The sequence below is a fragment of the Antechinus flavipes genome, chromosome 5 (genome assembly GCF_016432865.1).
Source record: "Antechinus flavipes isolate AdamAnt ecotype Samford, QLD, Australia chromosome 5, AdamAnt_v2, whole genome shotgun sequence".
Lineage (NCBI taxonomy): Eukaryota > Metazoa > Chordata > Mammalia > Dasyuromorphia > Dasyuridae > Antechinus > Antechinus flavipes.
In genome coordinates this window covers 234,915,957-234,942,461 of record NC_067402.1, presented here as the reverse complement: position 1 = coordinate 234,942,461, position 26,505 = coordinate 234,915,957, and the positions used below count along the sequence as shown (strand labels likewise).

At 36.9% G+C, this 26,505-nt stretch overlaps 1 protein-coding gene across 5 annotated transcripts in view; it reads left to right on the top strand.

Annotated features, from left to right (window-relative positions):
* The window catches only part of CAPRIN2 (caprin family member 2), a 72,868-nt gene that overhangs the window by 35,218 nt on the left and 11,145 nt on the right, over window positions 1-26,505 (top strand). For all 5 annotated transcript variants that reach the window (XM_051962779.1, XM_051962778.1, XM_051962777.1 and 2 more), the window contains exons 9-15: window positions 2,135-2,773; window positions 5,208-5,330; window positions 6,390-6,471; window positions 9,743-9,798; window positions 10,282-10,374; window positions 24,208-24,318; window positions 25,466-25,637. In XM_051962779.1, coding sequence (XP_051818739.1) covers window positions 2,135-2,773; window positions 5,208-5,330; window positions 6,390-6,471; window positions 9,743-9,798; window positions 10,282-10,374; window positions 24,208-24,318; window positions 25,466-25,637 — 1,276 coding nt within the window. The remainder of the gene's footprint in view (window positions 1-2,134; window positions 2,774-5,207; window positions 5,331-6,389; window positions 6,472-9,742; window positions 9,799-10,281; window positions 10,375-24,207; window positions 24,319-25,465; window positions 25,638-26,505) is intronic.

Below are 26,505 nucleotides of genomic sequence, written 5' to 3'. Positions count from 1 at the left end.
ACTTTATAGAAAATGTAATAAATGAGTCCAGTAAAAACATATAGGTATCATACAGTTTTTTGTAGGATAGATGCCTTAAGATTGATTTATTTCAATTTTCTTCCACTGTGTATATAAAGAATATTAGGAAAGAATCAGATCCCTCTTCCAAAGTGAAAAAAGGAAGGTTATCTATTTTTAGTATGAATTCTGATACTTAAAACTTATTTTGAAGGAAAACGATGTCAAGATTTCTTTGTTTACTACATTTGTGGTTGGCTGTCTTGTAAGGCTTGAGGGGACCTTGACCAAGGCTTATCATAAAAATGCAGCTCTTTAAGAATGTTAAACACACACACACACACACGTACCCGGTTTACCCACTGATTTGGTACTGGTAAAGTATAGAGTAAAGAATAGAGTACTAATTTTGAAAGGCCTAGATCTAAGGGTGATATATTTTTTCATAAGGACATTCATGGATAAAAAAATGAGAGAACTGCAGAATATTTAGACCTATTTTGACTTTTACTGCATCATTTCCATTTGTGAAAGTAAACACTTTATTGTCATAGTATATATTTTTGTCATCTTATATAAGTTTTGTTGCTATTTAAACGCTACTTAAATGTTGTGTATGTCTTTGTTTGCTTTGATTTATGAATGCATTGGTTACCATCAATTCATTTAAGTCTTCCTTACATTTTCAATTCTTCATATTTTCTTCTTAAGAAATAGAGATAAAGCATTACATAACTCAACTTATTCATACCGTTAGACCATAGACTATGGGAGATTGACTCATGTTAAACTTGTGTTGATTCCCTGTATATGGTGTATGTCATGTTTATCAGATGCTTTGTGCAGAGATATGAGTTGGAGAAGATATTTTTCCTAGATATATTTTACTTTAAAAGTTGTGTAATTTTTATACAGTCAAAGTAATCTTTTTCCATGGATGGTTACAAATTCATTTTCTTGCGTGAATAGGTTGGTGCTTTATATTTAGTTTATTTACTCATTTGGAATTTTTTGTCAAATATGGTTTTTAAAATTCTGGTCTAGACCTATTTTTTAACCACATAAATATCTAGTTTTCCTTGTACTTAGTCCTGAGCAAAGAATTCTTGCTTTCATTTTGGGGGGGCTTGTCAAAGACTAGACTGATATTGTCAGTCTGTTTTTTTTAATCTAGGAAATAATTCCAGTAATTACTGCTATATGATACAACTTAAGAACTAATAATAACAAATTCCTTTCATTCCTATATTTCCCCGTTATTTGCATAGATTGTGATTGCTTTTTTAAAAATCTGTTTAATTATTTTTAACTCTTTTCCCTACACTGACTCTCTGAATTTCTTATTTCTTTTGATCACATTTCTAATTTTTCATAAAAAAAATATTGGTGACAGTGGACAGCATTAATTAACTTCCTGCTAGGAAAGCTTTCAGTATTTTTCCAATATAAATCATGTTGGTACTCGGTTGGTAAATCAAAAGATATCATATAATATCAATATAATTTAATAATATTAAAGAAAAGATAATGAATAATTAAAGAAAGATCCTTTTGTTTGTATGCTTTTTAAAAAACTCAAATAATTGTTTTTCAAAAGCCTTTTATCTTTTGTTGGCATCTTTGGTTTTTGTTCTTGTTGATAAAATGCTAGGCCATTGTTTAATTTTGGGCATCAGATTTGGTCATAATATGCAAAATTCTAATCTAATAAGTCATAAATTACAATGTTCTCCCATTGTAATATATTGAGTCTCCTATGTTCTACTTATAATCTAGGCAGCTCAATAGAGTTCATCAAAGAGGTATAGAATTTTTTTTGGTCTTTTGCTTTTTCCTTAAGGAATTAAAAGTAACAACATACTAAATAAGGCCCATGATCCTCGAATAGATAATAGTTTTGTCGTTGTGGATGATAGGATTCTCTGAAGCCTTTCTTCACTTTCTCTATCAGTATCTTCTACCTCAAATGTTCTATTATGTTTCTTTTTATTTTTCTGATCTTCTGCTTTGTTTTTGTTTCTGGCATAGTGAAAGATCTTGGCAAAAACAAACACATTTTTTCAGCCAAATAAATAACTTTCCCCATTTTATAACTTCAGCATAAATAAAGCATAAATCAACTTCTCTGGTTTAGTTTCTCAACAGACATTATCTGTCTGAAGTTGAGTATTCAAGCAAGAAACCAGAAGGTCAGCTGTCTTGGGAAGAAGATTATACCAGGAAGCCAAATCTTACAAAATGTTGGGAAGGCCAGAAGAAGCTAGAGTCTCTGATGTCTTGGGATTCTGTTAAGCAACAGGAGACTGCAAAACCTATTTTAACTCCAGAAGATAATCAAAAGAGTCCAAAATCTACTACTATTGATCTTGAACAGAAGAAGAAAGAAATTTCTAAATCCAACATAGTTCATGGGACATGGGAGCAAGACATACCCAAATCTAATTCAGTCTGTGGTCAAGAGGAACAGAAGAAACAAGAGTCCTTAAAGCCTTGGGTTGCTGCTGTGCAAAAAGAATTGGAGCCAAAGAAACAGACTCCCAAATCTTGGACTCCTTCTACTCAGGAGATTAGGTCTTGGCCAACTTCAACTCATGAAGAACAAGATAAAAAGTCATCTGAAATTCCAGAGCCCTGGGAAGCCAATGTTGAGAGCCAGAAACAGGCTTTGCTGCAAAAGTTACACTCTCCTTCCAAGTCCTGGGGATCTCCAGCAACAAATACTGTAGTGAATGGGCAGTTGATGACCAGGAAGTATGATTCAGAATCCAAAGATGTAAGTTGATGGGCATTATTCTACTATTAGCAATATAACAAACTTGTTAACTAATTAGATTGAGATCCTCTTTTACAGCCCTTCGCAAAATAGTTTAAAAGGGATTTAATTTTGTTCTTTACTTACTAAATCTAGTTATCTTTGAGATATTTATATCATTTGTCTTTAACTATTTAAGCTTGAGGTAAAATTTGCTCATCTGAAAACTAGCTAGTTAACTTGGTGCTGAGATCATAGGCCCTGAAAGTAAGTACTGAAAGGCTGAAAGATATTGATCTTTTGGTGGGGTTGATTCTCCTGCTTCACTTTCATGATAAGTTTGCTTTTGTGGCTTCCTAACACCAATTTGTACCTATTTGTTAAGATAAGACATTTTGGTAGCCAAATCATGATCCAAATTTGGATTTTTCCCCAGATATTGTGGGATTAGAAATGCTTCCTTTAAGGTAAAATAATGAATATAAAGATAATTCGTTGAATAGTTAGCTTTGTTGAATGAGAAAACATTGTATAGGCTGGGGGGAAAAAGAGAAGCTATAACCAAGGAAACATTTGTGAGCCAACAGTTTTGACTATTTGTTGTTATATATTGAGAATCTTCACTTTTATTCAAGTTTTGGCTTTAGAATAGTTTTTTTTAATTTTATTTTTTATTTTAATAGCCTTTTATTTACAGGTTATATGTATGGGTAACTTTACAGCATTGACAATGCCAAGCCTCTTGTTCCAATTTTTTCCCTCCTCCCCCCCCCCCAGATGGTAGGATGACCAGTAGATGTTAAATATATTAAAATATGAATTAGATACACAATAAGTATATGTGTCCAAACCGTTATTTTGCTGTACAAAAAGAATCGGACTCTGAAATATTGTACAATTAGCCTCTGAAGGAAATCCAAAATGCAGGCAGGCAAAAATATAGGGATTGGGAAGTCAAAGTAATGGTTCTTAATCATCTCCCAGAGTTCTTTTGCTGGGCGAAGCTGGTTCAGTTCATTACTGCTCCATTGGAACTGATTTGGTTCATCTCATTGCTGAGGTGGCCAGGTCCATCAGAATTGGTCATCATATAGTATTGTTGTTGAAGTATATAATGATCTCCCTGCTCGTTTCACTCAGCATCTGTTCATGTAAGTCTCTCCAGGCCTTTCTGAAATCATCCTATTGGTCATTTATACTGAACAATAATTAGAATAGTTTTTAAAAGGTTTTAAATCTTTTGTAATCCCCATGGGTTCCTGTGTCTGTAATCCTTTTGTTTTAAATTATTTGAGTTGCCCACAGTGCAAAATTTATTTATTTTAAGGAATATAAAATTGTTTTGTATTAGCCAGTGTTTCGCACCTCCAGAGAGATTTGCTGGGAGTTGAACACAAACCAAGATTTTTCTCTGCAACCTTGAATATTATGATTCTTGGGTACATTCAAGCACAGAACAAAATGAATAAATGATCCCCATGTCAACATCTGTTGGATGGAGGGAGTATCTTGATGACATAATTATTGCCACAGCTCTAATTTATTTGTCTTACATTTCCTTTTAAAAAATGTTCTTGTCATTAACCTTAGTTTTTCTAAGCCTGCCTCTGCAGAAGATTTCTATTTTGTGGATGAAATCTGGCTGTTGAGTAAAGTTACATATGATTTTATTCCAGTTTTTATAAGACTAGAACTTAATGACAGTCCTCAAATATATCTTTGTCCAAACCTTCCCCCACTCCCCTTTTTTCTTTATAAAATCAGAATCTTTATGTGGCTCTTTTTTACCACTGTTTACTCTTGAATGGAATTAAGTAGAAGAATGATTTTTTGTATTGGGACCTATTTTTGTTTGGTAAGCTTATTTCACAGACAGCCTGATATCCAAAACACTTGAAAGTAACAGCTCAAACTGTAATTAATGATAGAACTTGAAGATGAAGTGAGGCAAGGTTTTGATGAACTGGAGAGGTTACTTTATACAGCAGCCATAACTTCCTAGAACATGAAAGGAACCAAAAAGACTATTAAGGAAGTAAAAAATCTATATACTTCCTTAAAATAAGGAAGTACTATTGTACATGATAGTTACATGGAGTCATATCTTATTACAGTTAATTGATTAGTCACTTCTACGTGATAGAGCAAGCATATAAGTGACCTTGAGTGACATAATTGTATTATGCAGTATGGCAATGATGACACTGAGTCATGAATAAGATTAAATTATGGTACTTATGTTTAAGATTATAGAAAATAGTATAATTTGATTTCATCTAAAAGGGCTGAAAAACTTTAAAGGTAGGAGAAAATTTGCTTGTGAAACCCCCTTTCCCTAGTGATTCTGAATATGAAATGCTTCTGTAAATGATGTCTTAGTAACTGAAGGGCAAAGATTTTCTTTAGTAGAAAATTTTAATTTTATTTTCTTGTGTGATATGGACTTCTCTCTCAGGTACCTAAGCTTTTGAATCCGTCCAAAGATACCCCTTTTGTCCCTCCAAATGATTCAATTCTAAGGAAAGAAAAGCTTCAGGATCTGATGACTCAGATTCAGGGAACTTATAATTTTATGCAGGTAAGAGTCTGAGTGGCTTTTCAGGAAGCTATTTAATATATAGGGCCATTAAAACAATTGCTTGTCAGCATTTTATTTCAAATGAACAAATGCGGGATACTCATTATATGTTCAATAATATTTAGGATTTTAAAATATAAGATTGTTTATATTCTCAGATATCTTACAGTTCACATGAGGAAATAATAATAGCAATATCTAGCATTTTTGTAGTGCTTTAAGGTTTCAGAGTACTCTACAAATAATATTTATTTTTATTCTTCCAATAACCTTGAAATCTGAATGCTATTTTTTCTGCTATTTTATGGGGCTGGCAGAAGTTAGGTGACCCATCCAGGGTTAGTCAGTGAGTAAGTATCTGAGAAAGTATTTGCACTTAGGTTCTCCTGACTGTAGATTCAGCACTCTATTCACTGTACCATCTATCTGCCTTGCCCAAGACAAATTCTGTTTTGGATCAACAATGTAAAAGTCCAGAAAAACTAATTTACCTAATATCACCTAAGTTCAAAGGTTTAGATCATTGAATGTAAAATCATGGCATGAGAATGACATATAGGGAGGAAAGATTCAATTTTAATTTTTTAAATTTAATTTAAATTAATTTAATTTAACAATTCAAATTTAAGAGTATCATTAACTCAACATGAACCATTATGTGTCTGCAACAAAATAAATTTGGTTTTCTCTTAGTTTATTTGAATGAAGGCTTACCATTCAAAAATGAAGGCTAAGATATTTTCATGTAAAGATAATGTTTTGGAAATTGGTTCTCCAAGTAAGAATTATTCCATATACTTATAGAAAGTGGTTCATTTATTTTGGCAGCTGCTTTAGGCTAGAATTTTTTTAAAAGCTGGTTAAGGTATTTTACAGAAAGTAGGAAAATCTAAGTTAAGATGCTACTACAGCTTCCAAGTAAAAATACTATAGATTTTATGAGCAAGTTTGAGCTTATGCCTTGCTTATTGGTAACAGAACTTTTAAATGAATTAATGATATTTGATTCTACTACATAATCTTTAATTTTGTTGTGATTTTTTTAATGGTAAACGTAAGGAATCAGTTTTGGATTTTGACAAGCCTTCAAGTGCACTTCCTTCACCACAACTGCCTTCAGTTATTCCAGATAGTCCTGAAGGTATGTGATCAGTCTCAAACCTTTAGTTATAATCACCCTTTTTCTCTAAAGAATGGTTCTGTTAGAAAATACTGCTCCAAAACTAACTGGTTATCTGTGCCTGCCTTGAAATCTGGTAGGAACAGACATTTAGGTAATAGATTAAAACAATTTTTTGCTGGAAATATAGCAACCTGTTATATAATTCGAAGGTACAGCAAAGCAATATTTGAAGCATCGCTTTATTGCTTCTCTTGGAATACTTACTTCCATATTCTGTCAAATTGGCTTTCTATTAGCAGTAATTTTAATCTTAAGATATTTGTGAAACTTTTATTAGAATGTAGGCTTCTTGAAAGCAGAAATTGTTTCATTGTGTGTTTGCATCCCTACAATCTTAAAAAATTATTATGGATGAATTGAAACTGTTTTATATATCTAAACTTAGTAGGAAGATCAAATTGCTTAGCCAAAAATTGGATGTATTTAATATTATAATTTGTAAAATTGAATGCCATTAAATTTTGGTTTTCAAAGTGAGTCAGACTCTACTTTTTATGACAATGAAACAAATACATTACTGTCTGTTATGTACAAGGAACTGTGTTAAGTTCACTGGGGTTACAAAGATAACTATAACCAAGAATGTGCTGGTTATTCATTCTTTGTTCTTGAAGAGGACCAATGACATCATGAAGGTGATGGCTTCACTTGTGAATGAATTGGATTATGAGAGGGGCTGCGCTATGCAGTGTTGTCAGTCTCATTCTATTCTCCAGAGTCATCTGAGTCTTGTGGCATTGCTGGTAAAAAAAAAAAAAAAAAAAAAAAAACTTGCTAAAGGTAGCAGGGCAGAATACACACAATACACTTTAAGTCAGTCAATAAATATTATTAAGCAACTACTTTGTATCAGGCACTGCACTAAATGCTGGGGATACAAAGAAAGGTAAAAAAAAAAAAAAAAAAAAAAGACAGTCCCTGTCCTTGAGGAGCTCAAAATCTAATGGGAGAGATAACAAGCAAACAAATATACACAAATAAATTATGTCCAGATTAAATAGGCAGTAATGAATGTATGGAAAGCACTCTAAGAGATTGAGAAAGCTTCCTATAGAAGGGGGATTTTAGCTGGGACCTGAAGAAAGTCAGGGAAGTCAGGAAAGAGAGGAGGAAGGAGAATATTCCAAGTATAGAAGAAAGTCAGAGAAAATGGCCAGAGATGAGAGATGAAGTGCCTTGTCAATCAGCAAACAGGCCAGTGTTATTGGACCAAGTACATGGGAGACATAAGATGTTAAATGATTTGAAAGGTAGACCTTTACTTAGGTTATAAAAGGTCTGAATGTCCAACAGAATTTTGTGTTTGATCATGGAGGTGTATGGGGATGACACAGCCAGAATGGTTCTTTACAAAAGTCAATTTGGTTGATTGAAGGAGTGGACTGGAGAGAGGAGTGACTTGTGGCAGGCAAACTAAATGAACAGAGTATTATAATAATCCAGCAGTGAGGAGATGAAGGCCTGCATCAGAAGAGACAAGGGGATATATTTGAGAGATATTAACAAAAGAAATAGGTCTTGACAAGTGAAACCTAAGACTCAGGGATTTCACCAAGGTTGTGGAGACTGGGAGGATGGTAGTGTCTTTGGCAATAAAGAGTAAATTTTCAGAGATGGGGTTCAGTGGAAAAGATAAGGAGCTCAGTTTTTGACTTGTTTATTTTAAAATCAACTGAACTACTCAACAACTGTACTGGACATCCAATTGAAAATATATGAAAGGCTGATGGAAACTGAGATTGGAAATCTGAAGAGAGGTTAGGTAGAGCTGGTTAGGTAGATTTGTATGTAAACTGCATTATTAACATTCTCTCCATCACTTTTAGGTCTGGATTATCAATGAAACAGTAAATTAAGGCCTGATTTATAGTGTGCTGTTGACTCCCACAAACTGGTTTGAGCTGTTTTCTGCATGCTCCTGGGTATAACATATGCTCTACTTTTGAAGGAATTAAAATATAATGAGGATGGTGAAAGGGAAAGACAAATTCTCTGTAATGATACAAGAGAAAGGGCCAGGCAGAGTGATCTGAGAAATTGAAACAGCACTTTCCTCTGGGAAAAGAGATCAGAGAACAGTCAAGGAAGGTTTCATGGAGGAGGTGGCATCTGAGTGTAGATCCTGAAGGAATGTGAATGTGATTTCCATCCTAAGAATGTGAAGAGATGAGACCACCAAAAGAGAAACTATGTAGGAAAATGGGAAGAGGATGTAGGACATAACTTTGGAGTATATCTATCTTTAAAGGTCAAGAAGATATGTCATCAGCACAAAAGCAGAAGGGATGAAAAGAGTAGTATCTTTGAAGCTAGAGACAGTACCAAGAAGTTCATGGGAAAAAAGGAGGAAGGGGATGGGATTTGAAGATGGCCAGAGATGAAGGAAATCCATTTTTTTTTTAAATGATAGAGGTCAAGGAACCATGGAGTAGTATTTCAGAGTAGTAGATTATTAAGGGTCTGAAGAATGAATGAAGAACATTAGGTATTTGCTATGAATAAAGAACTGTGTATGCTACATTGAGTGACATATACAAATACCAAGACAGTTTCTTGCCCTCAAGAAATAGTTTACATTCTTTATTTTTCCATTTTTTTGTTATTATGAACCTCAGAAGCATAAACATTGCTGTATTTAGAGGAACAGAAAAAGGATTATATTTGAGACTGAATCTTTTAATGTGCAGGTTGGAATTTTTGCTTTGTTTTTTAAGGCTAGAATAAACATAATTTTATTGATATAACCTTTTCACTAGCAGTGATAATATTGATTTGATTATAGTTCCAGAATTGTTTTCCTCCTTTTTTTTCTCTATGCACATTTGGTAGTCGAAAGAAAATAGGACAATAGTTTGCGGGGTTTAACAACAGGTTTAAGGAAAAGTTTTTGGAATAGGGGAAATGGGGTTTATACACCATAGTTAACTACTTTGCTCTTTTTATGAAAGTTCAAAATACTACTTCCAATTTTTTTTTAACTCCTTGTAATATCAATGTGTAACCTAGTGGGAGCAGGTATCTTTCCCCTCCTTTTGTTAAAGCTTTCTCCAACCTCCTTGTTTTAAAGATAAATGATCAAACCCTTAATGAACTAAACATTAGATGCTATATCTCGCCTGCAGCTAGGACTTTCTGCAATATCCCTTCTTGACTTGCTACTTAATTTATAAAGATGGAAGAAATAAAGTCTTAATTTCTTCTAACAGTAGCTTACTTACATGTTTTGCAGCTTCTGTAGAACAGAAACTATCCAACCAAAATGACTTTCTTCAAGAGCCATTACAAGTAAGTCTCCAGAGTTATTTGTCTTTTTAACCTTGACCTCCTAAGAACAGAACTTAAATAATTCCTAAACTTAAATACCACCTAATTGAGTGATGTCCTACATAGCACTCAAAAGTATGGCAATGTAGAATTTGATTACTACTAGAACTGATAATAAATAATCTTGGAATAAGTGATTCTGGGATACAATAGAATAAATATTAAGAGTGAAAGAAATAAGTATGAGCTGTGCTCTAAACAATTGACTCCTGAACTCTTTAATATTCCATGCATAACTTGACTGGTACTATAACATTTTAGAACTGGGAGATATTTTAAAATATAGTTGGTGAATTATTTGTGCTATACAGATTTTCCTGGGTACCATAATTTTACTGCTTTATTTAGTCATACTCATGACAAAAAAAATTCCTATTATGTGATAAAAATGTGCCTTTAGGTAAATTGAATTTAAATTTGACCATTTTGTGCTTCTCTATCTAGGCTGCTACTTCTTTTGTTAAGAATAATACCAGTTCTTTAGTGATTACTGATCAAGCTTCTTCTGGATCTGAAATGGAGCTAGAGACTCATCAGGTAAAAGATATATTGACTCTGATCATAAACCAATATTATCTTTACTTTTGTTACTGAGTAGAGAAAGCAATCACAGGGCTGATCTTTACTTATAAACTGTTATGACCAGATACATGATTCCATAGTTAATGCTAGATAAATGTGTTGAGTAGTACCTGGCTTTGGTTTCTGTCAAAATAGCTTCCACTCTGCCTTGATAGAATAATGAATAAAAGCTAATAACTAATCAAATGAAATAGTAATTTGATTTGGAATTAGAAACAACCTGTAATAAAGTAATTATATTAGGAGGTATGAATTCAAATATATATAGTGTAAGGGGGTAGAGCTATATAATCAATTGTATGGTGGCATGCTCTTTGAGTGAATACTAAGATATCAAAGAAAGAGGAGCTTATATCTCTTTGGTTATTAATAAGTTTTATTAGGATTATTAGGTTAACTGAGGAAGTATACTCACAAGAAGTTAATTGTCCTGGGTGGACAAAGTACTGTGCTATTGCACTAATCCCAGAGCAGGCCAAATATTACCTAGAAACAGAGCCATGAAGGCAGGAATGGTCCAGGGTCATGTGCAAGTTTCCCCATTGCATGGATCTTCTTGTGCTATTTAGATTTACTTAAAATTGTTTATATTCTCTAAGAGACTTGAGGTCATGTTCCTAGGCTCTGGCTACCATTGTATGTCCAGGAACTACAGATTTACAAGGTTATTAGCTGACTGTAGTACTGTTGAGATGTGAGAATAGGGGGAGAAATCCCCTCTGCTCAGAGACGCAGATCTAAAGCGAAAAGAATTCATGAACCCTGAAATCTGTGGCAAAAAAAAGGATTTTTATTGTTCACTAAGAAGGAGGCTTTCTTAGTGGGCAAAACTCCCCATTAGAAGTTTGGTAAAGATGCGTTTAACAGACCTCTGGTTATATGGGCAAGTGTTGACCTGGGGCTGGGAGCTGTCTGGGCTAATTAATAAAGGACCATCAGACAGAGATCTCCAATTGAATCGAAGGCTTTTCCCAGAGTCTGGGAACTCACTGAAGGGGATCTGGGCCACTCCCAAAATATCAATGGAGGGTGATTTGACCAAAATCTCCAATTGAACGAAGCCACTTCACTTATCTGGGAAGGTATGCTTTCCTAGGGGAAAGCCTGAGACCCCAAATCTCCCTTCTTTTACAGATTAAAGGGGACATAGTTTCAGGGTTCACCCCCATCATTTTCCCCCCTCAAGCAGTCCCCTCAGAAGAAGACTGGTGGGGGGCTGAGGGGAATAAGGAGTTTCTCATGAATGTTTTGCATCCAGTTTCTCTAAGATTCTCTCAATATAAAGCTCAACCTCCCTTGAGTTGTTAGTATACGTACAGCAAGGGCAAGGAGATAATCCAAAGCAATTCAGTTATCTAAAACAATGTTAGCAAGAGAGTCCAAAGATTCTTGGATCTCCCAGAGAGAGTGTGAAGTTTTGTTGGCCAGCTGGTTGATTGTGGTAGTAAGGTTGGAAAGATATTCTCATGTTCTAAGTATCCCACCCGGGGGACAAGCATTGCTGTACCTTTCTTTAAGTGCCAAAGAACATTTTCCCCAAATCCCCACTTTTGTCTCCTTGAAGGGGTGGAGGCTGTGTCTGAGATGCTGGCATTGTATACAGTGAAAGAAACACTTAAGTAGCCTAGAGTGCAAGACCCCATAATACTTGAAAGGAGTTAAGTATCAATTGGAGAGAATTACAGGTGGGGGAAAGTCCCAATCAGAGGTATTCCTCTTAACAGGTTCCTTAGAAACATTGAAGTAGAATGGAGAAATTTATAGAGAAAAGCATATCCTTTAGGCACACAGATGGTACCTGAGATTTGTTCTGTAGTAGTCTCCTGGTTGCTTGTCCCCAAGTATGATTGTAGTTACATAACATTCTATCAATCAGAACATTAGTTTTCAGGCGGTTATAAAGAAGTTTCAAAGAAGGTGCTGTAGAAGCATTGTGAGTGAGTTTGCCAGGATAATCCCTGAATGGATACCCTATAGTTATTCTTTGGGGAGGTCCATAGTCATAGATTCATTTAGCCTGTGACTCACCTATGCTGCTAGTATAAGTTGCCAAGGTGAAATTGCAGCAGGCTTGAGAGAGGTCACACTTGCCTCACCAACGGTATTGGTGGTACAGGTCAGTGTCCCAACATCAGGGATGTAAACATGGCTATTATGGGCCACAGTGACAACCACTGTCTCCATGGTAAGGTGATGTGTAAATATGAGATCTTTCCCAGCTAGAAAACAGGGGAAAATTGGGTCAGAGTAGTTCCCCTAGGAGTTGGCTAGTACAAATGAGGTGGCATCTAGGGAGCAGATGGTGACATGTAGGAATGGGAATCTTTGCAAAAAATGCATAAAGCCCAATCTGTGGGCCACCTTGGCGGTGATTATGGCACACTCAACAATCCTGGACCCCTCCCATTATCTGGAGAGTTCCTTAGTCTGGCCAGAAAGTTGTCTCCTCACTGGCAAGGGCTCACAGAGTAAGACCAGGAAAGTTAGAGAGAGAATATCAGGAGTAGAGTCCTCATGATGAGGAGATTAGAATGAGAGCCTTCTTTCTCCAGAGTTTTTTCAGGGTTCTTGTGGAAGAGAAACTTCAGACCCTCTATGAGCTCATAGGAATATTCTGAAGTATCTGAAGGAGAGATAACAAGCAGCATTTTTAATCCTAGAAATATGACTCCAGCTGGGGAACCCTTCCAGTTTGACTAATGTTAGAGTTATCAGAATGACCTTATATGGGCCTTTCCACTTTCCACCTAAAGGGTCAGACTCTTGAGGCTTCCGGGATTATAAGTATACCATGTCCCTGGTAAGGAGAGGCAACCTGAGCATGAGCATCTATCTGTAGGTTTAAGGAGATGCTCATTTGCATATTCAAAAAGTTCCTTCTGAACTGCACCAAGCTGTGTGGCAAACTGAGTGACCAGGTGCTGTTCTACAAGAATATCAGTGATAAAGAAGGGCCTTCCATACAGAAGTTCAAAGGGGCTCAGCTTAATGTTCTCCTGAGGTGCAGTTTAGATTCTAAGAAGTCCTAATGGAAGGCTCCTTATCCAATCCTCTCAAGTCTCTAAGCACAGTTTAGTGAGGACTCGCTTGAAGGTGTGGTTCATTTTCTCCACTTTCCCAGAAACCTGAGGATACCAAGCAGAGTGGAGGTAATAAGTGATTTTAAGTGCTTTGGCTACAGCTTAGGTTACCTGAAAAGTAAAAGCTGGCTCATTATTACTCCGTAAGGAGCTAGGTAGACCAAAATGGGGTATGATTTCTTTTAGGAAGCTTTTTGATACCTTCTGAACCTTCTCAGTCCTGCAGGAAAAAGCTTCCACCCAGTTAATAAAGATGTCAACAAAGACCAGAAGCAATTTGAAACCTCTACAAGGGGGCAAGTCTATTTGCCAATATTCCCCTGAGTATGTTCCCCTTCTCTGAACTGGGGGAGATTTAACATTTCCCTCAGGATTCACTTGGGCACAAATTTGGCTGGCTTAGCAGACCTGTCTAATAGTTTCTCTCAGCTTGTGACCAGTGGGAATGCGTTTCATCAGGGACTGAAGAGCATTTCTCCCCAGGTTATGTAAGATCAGTTTCCACTGACTTGCCTCTGGGATTAAGAGTTGGTCTGAGGGTGTTTAAAACCAGCCAGAAGGAGAAAGGATGTACCTCCTTTCTTATGTAAGGGTTTTTTCCTGTGAACTATAGGAAGGAGTATAAGAATCAGAGAGTGAGGTATTAAAGGTGCCATGGTCAGGGATGAATGGGTAGCAGCTTTAGCAGCTGAATCTGCAAACTTATTTCCCTTGGCCTGAAGTGAATCTCCCTTCTGGTGTCCTTTACAAAATATGATTGAAATCTCCCTAGGTTCGTGGACAACTTGGAATAGATGTAGAATTTCTCCTGCGTATTTAATAGGAGAATTCTTTGCTGTCAAAAGTCTTCTTTCTTTCTTTCCGTATAGCCCCAAGAGCATGCAAAATATGAAAAGCATATTTGGAGTTGGTATAAATGCTCACTCTCATTCCCTTCCCCAGTTCTAAAGCTCTGGTTAGCGCTAGGAGCTCAGCCTTCTGAGCAGAAGTCCTAGGAGGTAGTGGCTCAGCCTCCAGGATGCTATGAAGTCACCACAGAATAACTTGTCCTTGTCTCCTCATTTTCAAGAAAGCTAGACCCATCTGTAAACCACTCCCCATTTTGGTTCTCAAGGCGGGAATTTCCCTTAAGTCAGATCTGCTGTAGTGGACAGAATCTAGAGCTTCTTCATAATTATGGATAATTTCTCCCAATTGGGTAGAGTCAGGGAGCAAGGTGGCAGGGGGTCACTTGTAGAGTCAGGTCGGGGGTATCTAGCAGGACCGCCTGATATCTAGTAAGCCTTGCACTTGCAAGCCATTGATGTCCTTTGGCTTCTAAAATGCTCTGAGCCAGGTGGGGTGTAAAAACCTCTAATGGCTGCCCCAAAGTAAGTTTTGAGGCCTCTTTAATTGAAAGGGTTGTGGCAGCCACTGCTCTAAGGCACGATGCCCATCCCAGAGAAATTGAGTCCAGTTTCTTTGAGAAATAAGCAATAGGTCTCGGGTCAGGTCCCAGAGTCTGAGTTAAGACCTCCAAAGCCTGAGTGAAAGGTTTTTCTAAGGTAGGGCTAGGGCAGGGGTGGAGGTCAATTTAGCCTTCAGGTCAGTTAAAAGCTTTGACCTGATCAGGTCCCCATTCAAAAGGAAGATAATCAGGGTCTTGATAGAATCATAGAGAGTCTTGGCAATAATCCCAAAATTGGAAATCCAGATCCTGCAGAAACCAGCCATCCCCAGGGAAATATGCAGCTGCTTCTTTGAGGCAGGGTTTGGAAGGCCAAAAATGGTCTGTTTCCTCTCCTCAGAGAGCGAGAAGTCGGGATAAGATTGTGGCCCAAATATTTGACAGACTGGCAGGCAATGTGGGCTTTGGGTATGAAGACCCTGTAGCCCCTCGAGGCTAGAAAATTTAGCGTTTTCATGGCTGCGTTTAGAGACTCCTTTCTGATGGGACTGCAAAGTAAAATGTCATCAACATAGTGGATAACATTGCTGCCAAGCAACTCCAATTCCCTTACTTTTTTAGCCAGTGCCTGTCCAAATATGTGGGGGCTATCTCAGAAGCCCTGAGGCAGTACCATCCAAATTAGTTGGTGGGGAGGTTCCCGTGGCCCATTCAAAAGCAAAGAAAAACTGTAAGTCTTTATATAAAGGTACACAAAAAAGAAAGCATCTTTAAGATCTAGGGTGGAGAAGCACTTTGAACCTCCTGAGATCTGAGTAAAGATTGTATAAGGGTTAGGTAAGATGGGATGGATCAGAATGAGGCTTCATTAATTGCCCTGAGATCCTGCATGCAAAAATCTCCATTAGATTTTCTAACAGAAAGAATTGGAGTATTGCAGGGAGACTCACGGGGAATTAAAAGATTAAACTTAAGAAATTTCTCAATCAGAGGTTGCAGCCTTCCCTAAAGCCTCAGGGTTTACTGGGTATTGATGTCTATGAAGAAATACAGTAGGGTCTTGCAGCTTGATTAAGGCTGGGGTGGTGTGCTTCACCCTCCCAGGAATCCTCTGATCCCAGATAGAAGAATCTATTTCTTCCCAGATTTCATAGGGAATATGTGAAGGAATTGAAAGTACAAAAAGTTCACTTGGAGGTCTGAGAAGAGAGAATTGGGTGCTCAATTTCACCATTAAATCACACCCCAATAAGGGAGCAGAACAGGAGGGAATTATAAGAAAGGAGCGTGTAAACAATAGGTCACCAAGCTGGCAAGGTAGAGGGAAAGTCTCAAAGCAGTTCTTAAGTTTCCCTTCAATTTCCATTAGCTTATGGGTGGAGGAGGTCAAGTGGGACCAGAGTGCCGGAGCAAAACCCCTGTATCAAAAAGTAACCCTGGGTGCAGCAGTGATAATGGAGTAAGGGAGGGTCTGGCCGACCCCCGGGCCCCATCACTCCTGGTCCTGAGGAGAACAGAAGGGCGAGGCTTGAGGCAGCAGCTCTACACTTCTCCAGGCAGTCTTTCTTCCAGTACCTTTCCTTGTTGCATTCAGGGCAAGGGCCAGGAGCGGGGCAGGGTTTCCATTGTGTCCCTGCCCATTATACCTATAGCACGAACTCCTGTTTTTCTGAAAATAACAGCAATAAAGAGATGGGTCTGCTCTTTGTTTCTTGCAATGGCCCTGCAGTCTTCTTCCTCTGCTGCAGCTCAGCCCTTGTTAAAAACTCCAAAAACCACTTCTAATAACTGGGTCATGAGAGTTTAGGACCTCAAGACTAACTTCTGCAGTTTCCTCTGTGTATCTGGGGCAGATTGATTAATAAAATGCATGCTGAGGACTGTGGTCTCCTCTGGAGAAGTGGGGTCCAGATTAGTTTATTTCCTTTGATCCTCTACAAGGCGGCCCTGAAAGAGGATAGGATTTCCTCAGTTGCTCCGGTGATCTCCCTAAATTTGTCATAATTAATCTGCTGCTTAATTCTTCATGTCTTCAGTAAGGCACATTAAGAGGGTGGTCCCTTCTGTCTCTATCTTTACTCCCCTCCTGGTAGTTCCACCCAGGGTCTGAGACAGGCACAGCTATTACTCCGGGGGGGGGGGGGGGGGGGGAGATGGGGAGGGAGAGTTTCTACCAGAAGAGGAGGAGGCAGCCATATCATCCCCAAACTTTTGGGCCAGATCCCAGATTCTCTTTTTCTCCTCTATGATACAACAGGAGGAGATAATGATATTAACATCTCCCCAGGAAAGATCAAATTGGAGGGCAATGGCTTTAAACCCCTCAATATATTTGGTGGGATCCTCAGAGTATGGGCCCAATTTCTCCTTAATTTGGGAAAGATTTGACATTGAAAAGGGCACCTGTATTCTAAGTGTCCCTCCCCAGGAGTCTGCTACTTCCTTCAGGAGACAGAATTTAAAAGGGGTAGCTACATCAGGGTCCTGAATTAAAGATGTGGCTGAATCATCTCTAGAGAAGAGAAAGAGGAGTTCCACTCCCAGTATGAGGACTGTGGCATGGGGGCTGGGTGGCCTCAGAATCTGGTTCAGGAGGTGAGTGGGATTGGATATTGTGGGACCCAAGGTCCTCTCTTTGATAATGAGTGGTTTTGGAAGGGATTTGCAGGCCTCCTGATAAGGACTGCAATGGGGAGCAGGAGCATTTTGTGCCCCTAAAGGAGTGAAAAGGAGGGGGTCATCTAAAATGTTGGTTTCTACCTCCAGTTACCTTGCAGTAAATTTTACCAGCAGCATTCTGCAGTGTTGTCTTAATTTAGGATCTTGAGATAAAGCCATAAAAGCTTGGACATAAGGAACTTAAATCCATTTGCCTTGCCTCTGGCAAAACAAATCAAGCTGCTGGATGGTGTTGTAATTAACTGAGCCATTAATAGGCCATTTTCCTGGTTTTCCAAGATACATTGAAGCCAGGCAGCATTGCAAAAGTAGAGATTTTTGGTCTTGAGATCTTTCAAGCCGAATTTGTCTCTGTTTTTTAAGAGACAGCCTAAAGGAGAATCTTTAGGAATAGAGGAAATGAGCTGTCCCATTTTGCCACAAGCTCCAGATTTTTCAGTTCTATAGTTCTTTATTCTCTTTAGGTGTCCCTAGAGAGAAAGAGAAAGATATGACAAAAAACTTTCCCTGATTAAGGGAACTTTTTGTCAAATCAAGTCATGCCACAGCCTAGGCATCCCTGGACAGAGAATTCTGCTGGGTTTGACAACCCAAAATTTTCCTGGGAGTTTGGGCTATCCTCACTATAGAATGGAGCATCAGAAAAGAGGGGCTTACCTCAGCCAAGCTCTTGGGAATCCCCATACGGGCCACTAAATGTTAAGGTGTGGGAATAGGGGGAGAGATCCCCTCTGCTCAGAGATGTAGGTACAATGCGAAAGAATTTGCAAACCCCAAAATCCATGGCAAAAAAAAGGATCTTTATTGTTCACTAAGAAAAAAGCTTAGAAGTTTGGCAAAGACCCTTGGTTAAGCAGGATGAATACAGAGAGGACTGGCGAGACTTACATGAACTGATGCTAAGTGAAATGAGCAGAACCAGGAGATCATTATATACCTCAACAACGATGATGTTTGAGAATGTATTCTGATGGAAGTGGATCTCTTCAATAAAGAGAGCTAATTCAGTTTCAATTGATCAAGGATGGACAGAAGCAGCTACACCCAAAGAAAGGACACTGGGAAATGAATATAATCTGCTTGCATTTTTGTTTTTCTTCCTGGGTTATTTATACCTTCTGAATCCAGTTCTCCCTGTGCAACAAGAAAACTGTTCGGTTCTGCACACATATATTGTATCTAGGATATACTGTAACCTATTTAACATGTAAAGGACTGCTTGCCATCTGGGAGAGGGGGTGGAAGGAGGGAGGGGAAAAATGGGAACAGAAGTGAGTGCAAGGGATAACGCTGTAAAAAATTACCCTGGCAATAAAAACAAAAAGTTATTTAAAAAAACAAACAAACAAACAACAGCCAAAAAAAAAAAAAAAAAAAAGACCCCTGGTTATGTGGGCAAATGTTGACCGGGGGCTGGGAACTGTCTGGACTAATCAATAAAGGATCATCAGACAGAGATCTCCAATTGAATCAAAGGCTTTTCCCAGAGTCTGGGGACCCCTTTAAGGGGATCCAAGCCACCCTCAAAAGATCAATGGAGGGTGATTTGACCAAGATCTCCAATTGAATGAAGCCACTTAACTTGTCTGGGAAGGTATACTTTCCCAAGGAAAGCCTGAGACCCCAGATCTCCCTTTTTTTACAGATTAAAGGGGACACAGTTTCAGGGTTCACCTCTATCAGTACTGTAGCTCTTTTGATATCTTTGTTTATATATCTTGTTTATAAGTTTATAAGAACTAATACTTTTTAGTGTTAATAAGTTCATAATAGAAAAACATGCCATACTCTTTAATTATCATCTAATTGGTGTATTAGAATAGAGTTCTGTCACTTACCTTAACTTGCTGAAGCTACCTAGAGTAACAGTTAATAATTTATTAAGTATCTACGATGTACTGGGATCTATTTTAACTGCTGGCAATTAAAAAAGGCAAAATATAGTTCCTGTTCTCAAGAAGTTCACAGTGAGGGAAACAACAGGTAAATAATTATGCATAAACAAAATATATGCAAGATAGATTAGTTATGGTTAATAGAGGAAAGACAATGTCAGCACGTAGGATTTTTTTTTTTTTTTTTGGTCAGAAATGAGTTGTGTGTGGGATAGTGCTAGAACCCCTTTCCCAAATTAACTAATCAGAGACATCTTCAGGTACAAAGAGAAAGCATTTATTTAATCCCTGCAGGGAAAAGCCCAGATGCACCTGAGAGCCATCACAACTCCTGCCATGTGCTCCTGAAACTGACCAGCAGGAAGTAGAACACCTGGTTAAATAGGAAAAGACTCAAGCCTTTTCATTGGATAGACTAAAAGGAAGTAACCATCCTTGACCAATGTTGTCTACTTCCTGTGAGTCATGCAGCTTCCTGCGGGTGTGACTTCTTGAGAATTTGACCCAGGGAAAACTGGGAATAGGGATCATGTGATTTCCTGAAATCTGAGCCCCAAGACCTCATCTTTCTGCTCTGGGTATAGGAATCATGTGACTTGTCTCAATACTGAGAAAACTTCATCCAATCAGTCCCATTCAGTTGTTTCAATAGAAATTTGTGTCCAATGCATTTTGTAGGAAGAGGATCTGAAATAGAGAGAAAATTGATTGGAACATTTAGGGGTCTACAGTTTTATGCTTAGTATCACTTTAGAATTGTACTTCAACATTTTAGGGATAGAAAGACCTGGAAGGGGATACAAGTAGACCTAAGGAGGAGCCTGAGGCCCTTGATGAGATTGATTACTTAAAATCCCTAGGACCTTAGAACTTGTTTTGCTTAATCTAACATAAGATTTCTAAAAATTCCACCAGAGTTGTAATGAATGCATATACTTCATTTACTTTTTATCCTTTATAATTCTTAAGTACTAGGATAGATTTAAGTGATTTCTAAGAGAGGGAATCTTTCTTTGATTGGACAGAATGGAGCTATTTAAGTATTCTTAGCCTAATCCTTTTCTTCTTGTGCTGAGCACTTATGTTGGTGAATGTCTGAAAATTTAATTGGTAAATATGTATGAAGCACTTATTGTGTGTCCAGCATTGTGCTAAACTGAGGATAGAAAAATAGACAAAAGACTACTCTTGCCCTCAAATAGCTCACAGTCTAATGGGAAGACAACAATTATATACAAAACAAGCTAAGTACAGAATAAATAAGTAATTAATGGGATACATTGGAATTAGAAAAGTTTGGGAAAGGCTTCCTGTAGGATGTGGAATTTTAGTTAGAACCTAAAAGAAGTCAAGGAGGTCAGTAGTCAGCAAAGGACGGAGAACTTTCTAGTCAGAGAAAATGTCAAGAGCTGATGGAATGTCTTGTTCCTGAAACAACCAGTTGGCCATTGTCAATGGATTAGAGAATATTTGTTGGGGACTAAAGTATAAGAAGACTGGTGGGGGTGAAGGTGGGATCAGGGAGTATGGTAGGGGATGAGCAGGCATAGCTAGGTTATAAAGTGCTTTGAATACCAGAGAACTTTGTGTTTGCTCCTGGAGGTAAATAGGAAGGCACTGGAATTTATTGAGTAAGGAAACTTGTGTTTTAGAAAAATAAGTTTAAACAGAGGATTTGCAGAAGAGGTGTCTTGGAAACAAATTTTATGTGGAGGTTTGGAGAGAGTGAGAAATCCAAGATGATTCCTAGATTGAGAGAGTAAAGGACTGGGTGGCAAAGCCCTGAATATATAGAATAATATATATTAGGGATCTGGAATTATTGCTTCTTCCCTCAAAGATTTTCTTCTGTATTACTTGAATATTATCTTTAGGCATTTAGATGGAATGGGTAAAAGCAGTGACTTACATGCTTATTTTATTTTTATTTATTTATTTATTCAATCAACTTTTTAATTTTTTTTTAATTTTCATTTTAATAGTCTTTTATTTACAGATTATATGTATAGGTAACTTTACAGCATTGACAATTGCCAAACCTCTTGTTCCAGTTTTTCCCCTCCTTCCCTCCACCCCCTCCCCCAGATGGCAGGATGACCAGTAGATGTTAAATATATTAAAATATAAATTAGACACAATACGTATACATGACCAAATTTTTATTAAATGTTTATTTTTAAAAATAAATTGTGAAGAGTAGCCCTTAAAAACTTACATGCTTTTTGCCTTGCTCTTCAATTAATTTTGATTTGTATATAAGAATGAAAGGCTTTTTGTCTTTACTAGGTTTAAGCTTCTAAATAGTAGGCAAAAGAATCAAAAGATCATAAGAAATTGACTTGTTTCCTTAATATATGAATTACTTAGAGAAAATATTTTGTTACTTTGAATTGAAATAGAGGGTTTATTGTGGCTGTTTTTCTCTTTGTGACTGAATTACTAATACAGTAATGCTGGAGAAACTGAGCAAGATAGAGATTAGAAAACAATTTAATAATTTATTAAATAGAGAGATATACTGGGACCAAATGAATCCATGGCTTGGTCCCAGGGCTGAATGAGACTATCATCTCAAAGAATCCAGCAGTGAATGTCAGATACAAGATTCTTTTATAGGATAATAAGAACAATGACATAATGGGGGAAGTACCTGGATGGGAATGACCTAATGGGGGGCGGCACCTAGGATGACATAAGGAGGTACTGAAGAGGTTACTGATACTCTAATGATGTCTAAAATGGATAAAGACCTTTATCCCATCAAACATTAAGAGGGAATGATTATAGCCTAAGGTCTAAGATATAAGACCTTTATCCTAACATTAAGAGGGAATGGTTAATTCTCCAATTGATAAATGGTCAAAAAATATGAACAGACAATTCTCAGACAAAGAAATTGAAACTATTTCTAACCATATGAAAAGATGCTCCAAGTCATTATTAATCAGAGAAATGCAAATTAAGACAACTCTGAGATACCACTTCACACCTGTCAGATTGACTAGAATGACAGGGAAAGATAATGTGGGATGTTGGAGGAGATGTGGGAAAACTGGGACACTGATACATTGTTGGTGGAATTGTGAATATATCCAGCCATTCTGGAGAGCAATTTGGAACTATGCTCAAAAAGCTATCAAACTGTGCATATCCTTTGACCCAAAAATGTCACTAACTGGGCTTATATCCCAAAGAAATTTTAAAGAAGGGAAAGGGACCTGTATGTGCAAGAATGTTTGTGGCAGCCCTTTTTGTAGTGGCCAGAAACTGGAAACTGAGTGCATGCCCATCAATTGGAGAATGGCTCAATAAATTGTGGTATATGAATACTATGGAATATTATTGTTCTGTAAGAAATGACCAGCAGGATGATTTCAGAAAGGCCTGGAGAGACTTACATGAACTGATGCTGAGTGAAATGAGCAGGAACAGGAGGTCATATATACTTCAACAACAATACTATATGATGATCAATTCTGATGGATGTGGCCCTCTTCAGCAATGAGGTGAACCAAATCAGTTCCAATACAGGGAATGGTTATCACCTGAGGCAGAGCAACTGAATAGGACAATTAGGGAAACTGGGTCAGGACATTAAGAAAACTGTGACACAACAATACAGTAGTAATAAACATTAATACTAAATGATTTGCAAAACCCTTTATATAAAATTCACTTTAACCTTCCCTGAAACACTCTAAATACCTATAACTATTATATTTTTTTAACAGATGAGGAAACTGATAAAAAGAGAAGTATTAGAGACAGGATTTAAATCCAGATCTTCACCATGTTAGCTGCTACCTTGTTGTTTATCTTTGTCAGAGTGCTAACAAAATTTTAGATAAAAGTTTTTTTTAACAAAATTTCAACATTTTAACAAAATTGTAGAAATGGTTTTAGTTCCTGCTGACTGCTTTTTTGCATAGTATAAGTACCTGTTGATTACAGTTTGTGTTAGAACAAGTCTATGGAAAACACACAAAATTATATTCAAAATAAATTTAGAATAATATTTGTTTTTGATGACAAATTGAAACTTGTCCTTCATTTAAGGTTCTCAGGTACCTCTTAGTATGATGTCCTAGTAGGCATTGGATGGTCTGTTAAATATGGATGTGAAGCTTGTTACCATATTTAGTTAAGAGATAATTAAACTTACTTGCAGCTGACTCTATGATTTCCTTTTAGCCCTATGTTTTCTTCACTTAAATAGACTGATAAAATGTTTTGGCTTATTAGGAATTGATGATTAAAATATACTTATTTGACTTTATTTAACTTTCTGGCTCTTTTAGTGTTGACTAGCAATGCACCCCCTTTCTACAATGCTCCTCCCCCTGCTTTGTAACATAAATTGTTGAACACAAACATTTGAAGATAATGCTTTGGCCCAAATCTTTAGTATTTCCTAAAACTACAGTTTTATCAAACTTTTACAGATTTTGAATTAGTTTTAATTGGAAAATTGTAAACTTTAAACTGCTAATCTTTTAAATTAATGGAAGGCTTGCACTCAGTAAGACACTTTCACTTTGTCAGCATGCTGCTGCGAATCAAACACTGGTGTGCATCCTCAGCATTCAAGATTTGAATTGTAAGCACAAGCTATTCTTTTGTTTGGCTATGCCCAAATATCATCCTGTCCAATCTGCTGACTTGTGACAATCTGGGGTTTAGTAAAAGTTAACTACTTGTGATATATAATGAATCACAGGCTGAAATTTATAACATTTTTCTTCCTTAGGCAGCAATTCCTCTAAGTAAGCAGCGAACTTCACTATCTTCTGCAGATCCTCCTATGTCACAAGGTTCCCAGGATCAGGTCTTCCAGTCACCTCCAGCAAGCAGCAGTATGGTAACCATGAATATAGCACCCTTTTAAGCCATGCAGACAAGAGGATGGAATTTGTTCATGTTTCAGGATTCATGTTACTATGATGTTTATTTTATTTTCTTCATACTTAAAGCTATATGTTATACCTAGCAGGATGAAAAAACATCTCTTTTTTCTGGAGTTGTAGTATTTATGAAAACAGTTAAAAATCTTCATGTTAAATATATATTAAAAGAGTATATGTCAGAGTTCAAACCTAATATCAGTAGAGAACTATTTTCTTTCTTGCTGATTTTTTAAAAATCAAGGTGCACAGGCAGCAAATATGAGAGTTTATCACGTGATTTCTTGTTATTGTTCAGTAGTTTTAATTGAGTCCAATTCTTTGTCCTTGTTTGGAATTTTCTTGCTCCTGGAATGCCATTTCCTTCTCTGGCTCATTCCATTCTCTAGCTCTAGCTCATAGCATTCCTCATTCTAGATGAGGAAACTGAGGCAAACAGGGTTAAGTGACCTCCCACACAACTAATACATGTCTGAGGCTGGATTTGAATTCAGAAAGATAAGTCTACCTGAATCCAGGCCTGGCATTCTATCTAGGGTACTATGTAGCTGTCCACCACCAGCTCCAACCTTTTGTCATATCACTAGCAGAACTCTTCACAATTTTTTACCTTTTTTTATTACTTAAAAATCAAAAACCCCTAATCCATATGAATATAGATTGTCTGTTTTCTATTTCTTGCCATGTCTTAAGCATAGTAGACATCTAAAAGATCTTAATTATTTCTGTATATATTAATTACTTGAAGGAAAAGAATAAGGAAATAAATGCAGATAAAAACAGATTATTAGAACACAAACATTGATGGGAATGAGAATGAGTAAATCGGTAAAGGATTGCTCAGTGTGAGAAATATATGTGCCATTCTCCATATATGGAATAAATCACTAAAGTAAGTGGAAATCTTATTTGGTCTACAGTTCTTTTATTCAAAGTTCATTACTTTGGTTATTTTGTCGTTGCTATAGGTTTTATAGATCTTGTAAGGTATCTTAAACTAGCCTCAAGCTTTGAACATTATGGAATTTTGTTAGATAGCTCTCAGTGAAATTCTCTCTCAAGAAAAATTGCAAACTACTCAAAATATATGATTGCCTCCCTAAGGTATTCAATGTGAATGCACCTTTGCCTCCACGGAAAGAACAAGAGATAAAAGACTCACCTTATTCAAGTAGATATAATCAGAGTTATACTACAGCAAGTACACAGACAGCACCCCAGTGCCAATTGTCATCTACACATGTGGAACAAACTACTCTCTCTCAAGATCAGACTGGTAAGAAAGGCTTGGAATGTGAATGGATGATAACAGCAATTGTTAAGGACCTTTATATATTCCAGGTACTTTACTAAGCTCTGGAAACACAAATAACAAGTAAGATAGTGTCTTCCTTGAGGGATATTATAGTACATTGAAAATGCCACTATTTTTTCTCATTTAGTTAGGCATAGTGCTGTTTTATATTTTTTTATTTTATTTTATGTTTTATCCAGACCAAAACAGACTTGCATTTTTATCAGGTGGAGAATTTCTGGCATGGAAACTCCTTTCTATTGATAGAGTTTGGCAATGTATTTATAACTTAAAATTTAAGAATTGCTTTGAGCGGGAAAGAGGTTAAGGAATTTGCCTGTAGTCACATTGTATGAAAGGGTTAATCCAAATTTTCCTGACTGAGGCTGGCTCTCTATTTACTGTTATGTAGGCTGTTGTTTATGACATATAACATTGCTCTTGCTAGTCTTATTGGAGCACTTGGAGATTGCAAATTTATGCTAGTGTTTATGAACTAATCATTTTGCTTACAATAGGTAATTTGATTTCAAGTATGGCTGAAAGTTTTATCCTGGATGAGTCATTTAGCTTCTATCTGTGTTAATTTCCTCATCCATGAAAAGAGGTTAATAAAAATAGCTCCTACTTGGGGATGTAGGAATCAAACATTTGTTAAGTTCTTTATGAATGAATGAAAGCAGTCATTGAAAATCTATTATCATATAACTAGCCTGTTTTCATATTATGTTTCATGATTTTCTTAAATCAGATACCCACAGACACGAGTGGGGAAAGCTATTTTGAAAGCTATCCTGTCTTGCTCTATTAGAAAAGTTAAGAAAAATTTAAACTTAAAGTATATTTATAA